The 3,817-nt window shown below is 59.9% G+C and overlaps 1 protein-coding gene across 1 annotated transcript in view; it reads left to right on the forward strand.

Annotated features, from left to right (window-relative positions):
• The window catches only part of HOMER3 (homer scaffolding protein 3), a 15,098-nt gene that overhangs the window by 9,546 nt on the left and 1,735 nt on the right, over positions 1-3,817 (forward strand). Inside the window, exons 6-7 of the mRNA XM_017838179.1 lie at positions 1,864-1,974; positions 2,752-2,832. Of these exons, the coding sequence (XP_017693668.1) occupies positions 1,864-1,974; positions 2,752-2,832 (192 nt within the window). The remainder of the gene's footprint in view (positions 1-1,863; positions 1,975-2,751; positions 2,833-3,817) is intronic.

The following is a 3,817-nucleotide window of genomic DNA, read 5'->3' on the forward strand; positions in this document are numbered from 1 at the left end:
TCCCATCCCATCCCACCCCATCCCATCCCATCCCATCCCAGGGCCCCTGGCCCCACTCTCCCGTCTGCCCTGGACATGGGATGGAAATCCAGGATGCTGCAAGAGCCTGGCAGGGGAAACATGTCGAGGAATAAGGCTGGGGAGGTCTGGATGAGCTCTGGATGAGCTCTGGATGAGCTCCCCTGCTCTGCACAGGGACTCTGCACAGAGTCCCTGGGAGTGAAGGGAGGAAACCGGAGCACAAAGTCACAGAATTTCAGCCTCCCTTGGTGTTTTCTGGAGGGAGTTCCCAGCTCCCAGCCAGACCAAGGGCTGTGCCCTCCTCCCACACCCAGCCAGGCGTCAGGGCAGGATGGAAATCCAGGATGCTGCACAAGCCTGGCAAGGAAAACACGTTGAGGAACAAGGCTTGGGAGGTCTGGATGAGCTCTGGATGAGCTCCCCTGCTCTGCACAGGGGGTGTGCTGAGCCCCCGGGGGGGAAGGGAGGAAACCAGAGCACAGAGTCACAGAGTTTCAGCCTCCCTTCGTGTTTTCTGGAAGTAGTTCCCAGCTCCCAGCCAGACCAAGGGCTGTGCCCCCCCCTTCCCACCAAGCCAGGCATCAGGGCAAGCTCTGGCTGCTGACAGGAAGGCTGAGGGTTGCTCTGGCTGCTATAATTAGCTCCAATCCGAGCTGCAACATCATGAAACCCGGGTGGTGCAGCACAAACAGAGCCTTGTTCCCTTGGAATAACGGGATCCTTTGACCTCCAGGATGTCAGAGGGGTCACGGGCCAGCTGAGGAGGGAGAGGGGTGACAGTCACACGGCAGGGGAGGGAGGAACCACAGAGCACTTGGGAAAGGCTCTTAGGACAGCTGGGAAAGGGCTCTGGAGCCCTGGAGGAGGAGGAGGAGGAGGCGTGGAGCCGTTTCTCTTGGAGATGGCTCCTTTGAAAGGCAGCAGGGATTTACAGCAATTAGCAGCTGTTTTGCTCGTGATGGCCCTGGTGTGGCCAAGCCTGTGCAGCCAACAGCCACCCCCCAGGATCTGCTGGGCCTGGAGCTCATCCCCAGGGCTGGAGCTGGGCAGGAAAAGAGCTGCACGGAACAGATTTGTCTTCCCCCGCAGCAGGAGCCTGCCCTGGGTGTAGCAGAGGCCTCGTGTGGGTGTCTGTGTGTGGGGTTTGTGACTGGGCTGGCTCTTCCCTGCTCTGTGCACGCTGTTCTGTGGCTGTTCCCACAGCTGGGAACCAGGAGGGAGGATTTTTGGGAGCTTTGGGTGAGGGGCAGCAGCCTCTCAGTGAGACACCTCGATCATTGTCCCTAAATCGGAGCATTTTGGGACCAGAGCTCACCGCTGACCCAGTCCTGCTGCCCCTGCTCCTGGGAACACCAGGATCCGAGCCCTGGCTGTGTGAGGGTCCCCATCACTGGAGGGGATGTTTGCAGAGCCCCAGCAAGAGCTGCTGCAGCCCTTCCTGACGAGCTTTAAAAGATGAATCCTCCTCCTGAACAATCCAAGCCACCCAGCTGAACTTTTCGGGGCTGGGGAACATCCCTGGGCAAACCCCCCCTGGCCCTGCTGGGGCTGAGCTGCAGTGACTCCCTTGCCCTTGGAAATCTGTGCCCAGGGGTGTAAAATGGAGCCATCCCCTCGTGTGTTTTACTGGAAGCACAGCAGGGCAAAGCAGACACAGAGCCCCTGAACTTTTCTGCCACAAAGCCCAGTCCAGGCAGGGCAGGGGGAAGGTTTTCCCAACAGCCCCGGGCGGGAGCTGCTGCCCTGCTGTCACCCCGGGGTGGGCTGGCAGGGAAGCCAAACCCTGGCTGTGGGCTCTGGGGGAGCCCCAACATTCCTGAGGGAGCCTTCCCTGCCTGGCAGGTGGCGGAGCTGGAGTCGCAGGGGACTCACGACTCCTCCAGCGACAACAACAAGGAGGAGCTGAGCCAGACCCTGGAGGAGCTGGAGCTGCTCATCAAGGCTAAGGATGAGGTGAGGCTGTGACACCCCAAGCCCGGGGCTGGGGGGGTCTGTCAGTCTGTCAGTCACTGCTGGTTTGGGGTCAGAGGCCCCCCGGGCTGGTTCCCTCTCTGGGGAGGCAAAGCTGAGGGAGAGGGAAGCGCTGGGAGCTTCCCAGCGTGTCCATAGCCCGGAGTGGGAGGCTCAGAGCTCTCTTACCCCTTCCCCTCTCAGCCCTCTGCAGTGGCAATTAACCTCTGGTGTAGTAATTGTCTCCAGCTCTCGCTGCATTTAAATGAATGAGTGATTTAAAGCCGGGTTTTAACTCCAGAGGCTGAGGAGGAGGAGGGGAGGTGCGAGGAGGATCCCTGTGATTCACGCTCCGTGGGCTGTCTGCTGGCCTTGCTTCAGCAAAGGGGGGGATGGAGCCCTGGGGTTGAGGAGGGAAGGTGGTTTGGGCTCCCTGATCCTCGCTCAGAACACATTTGTCCCTCCTTCCCGGGTCTGCTCAGGCTGGAGGAAAAATGCTGGGGCAAAGGTGTGCACGGGATTTTCCACCCAACAGCTCATCCCTGTCCCCAGGAGCCTGGGATGTGCCCTGGGATGTGGGAGCAGGGATGCAGAGAGCACTGAGCTCTGCTGGCACTCAGATTTAGGGACCGAGGGCTCCGAGGGAGGCAGCAGGGGATGGGAATTTGGAGCTACCTGGGATTATGGGATCCTTGGAGAGAGGGCTGGGGGTGTGGTGGGAGCTGCTCCCGCTGGGAGAGGGGTGGATCCAACGTGTTTCTCTCCCTCCTCATGTTCCAGGAGATCCAGATGCTGAAGAGCCAGAAGTGTGGCCGCTGGGAAGCAGAGGGGGAGCGGGAGGAGACGCTGCAGAAGCTGCAGGTGAAGGTGGCAGATCTGGGGCACCCCTGCTCTCCCAGCACAGGGATCCATCCCTGCAGCTGCCATCCTGAGCTGCCGTGCCTCTGGATGCTGGGAACAGCTCCCTGCCCGTGTCCCAGCCTCCTTCCACCCTCGGGGATGTGACACCCTGCCCGTGTCCCTGCCTCCTTCCACCCTCAGGGATGTGACACGGGGCACAGTGAGCTGGCAACAGCAGTCCCAGTCTTCACACACCCTCCTTCAGCACTTCCAGCAGCCCCTGACACGGGGCTGGGGCAGAGCTGTGATGTCCTGTCCCCACTCCGTGCCCTGAAGTCCTTCAGGGCTGCTGGGACAGGGAGCAGAGCTCTGGCACAGCCTGGCTGGCAGGAGGGAGCCGAGCTGCTCCTCAGCCCCGGGCACGGGCACAGATGGAGCAGGATCTGGGGCACTGCCTGTGTTTCTCTCTGAGGTCCAGAGCCCCTACACGGGCTCTGTCTCGTGGCAAAACCGTCTCCAGACATCCCCATCAGGCCTGGGGATGATCCACGTGAGCTGCAGCTCCAGACCTTTGCACCTTGGAGTCCCCTAAAGAGCAACCTGAAGTGCTGAACTCGCAGCGTTTTTAGGAAAGTAAATACAGCTGAGCAGTGGTGGGTTAATTAAAACCTGAGACATTTGAGTTCACTGCAGAAATGTCTCACACCGCTGTAGAAACGCTCCTGTTCAGCAGCAGCTCCTGCATTTTTCTGGAGAGCGGGATAAACTCAGAGAAAAAAAACCCACGAGGTGAGGGCTGAACCCTCAGGACAGCGAGTGAGTCTCCAGGCACGTCCATCACGGGTTCTGAAAGGGGGATGGAGGAGGAAAAATTCTGGGCTCATAAAACCCCGAAAAAAAACAACTTTCCCAATTCCTGTGAGGTTTCAGGACATTTGAAGCCGGGCAGGTTCCTGGGTGCTCCCAAATGTGCTCCCTGGGATGCTGCGAGCCAGGAGAGGGAGAC

The sequence above is a fragment of the Lepidothrix coronata genome, unplaced genomic scaffold (genome assembly GCF_001604755.1).
Source record: "Lepidothrix coronata isolate B3197 unplaced genomic scaffold, Lepidothrix_coronata-1.0 Scaffold327, whole genome shotgun sequence".
NCBI lineage: Eukaryota > Metazoa > Chordata > Aves > Passeriformes > Pipridae > Lepidothrix > Lepidothrix coronata.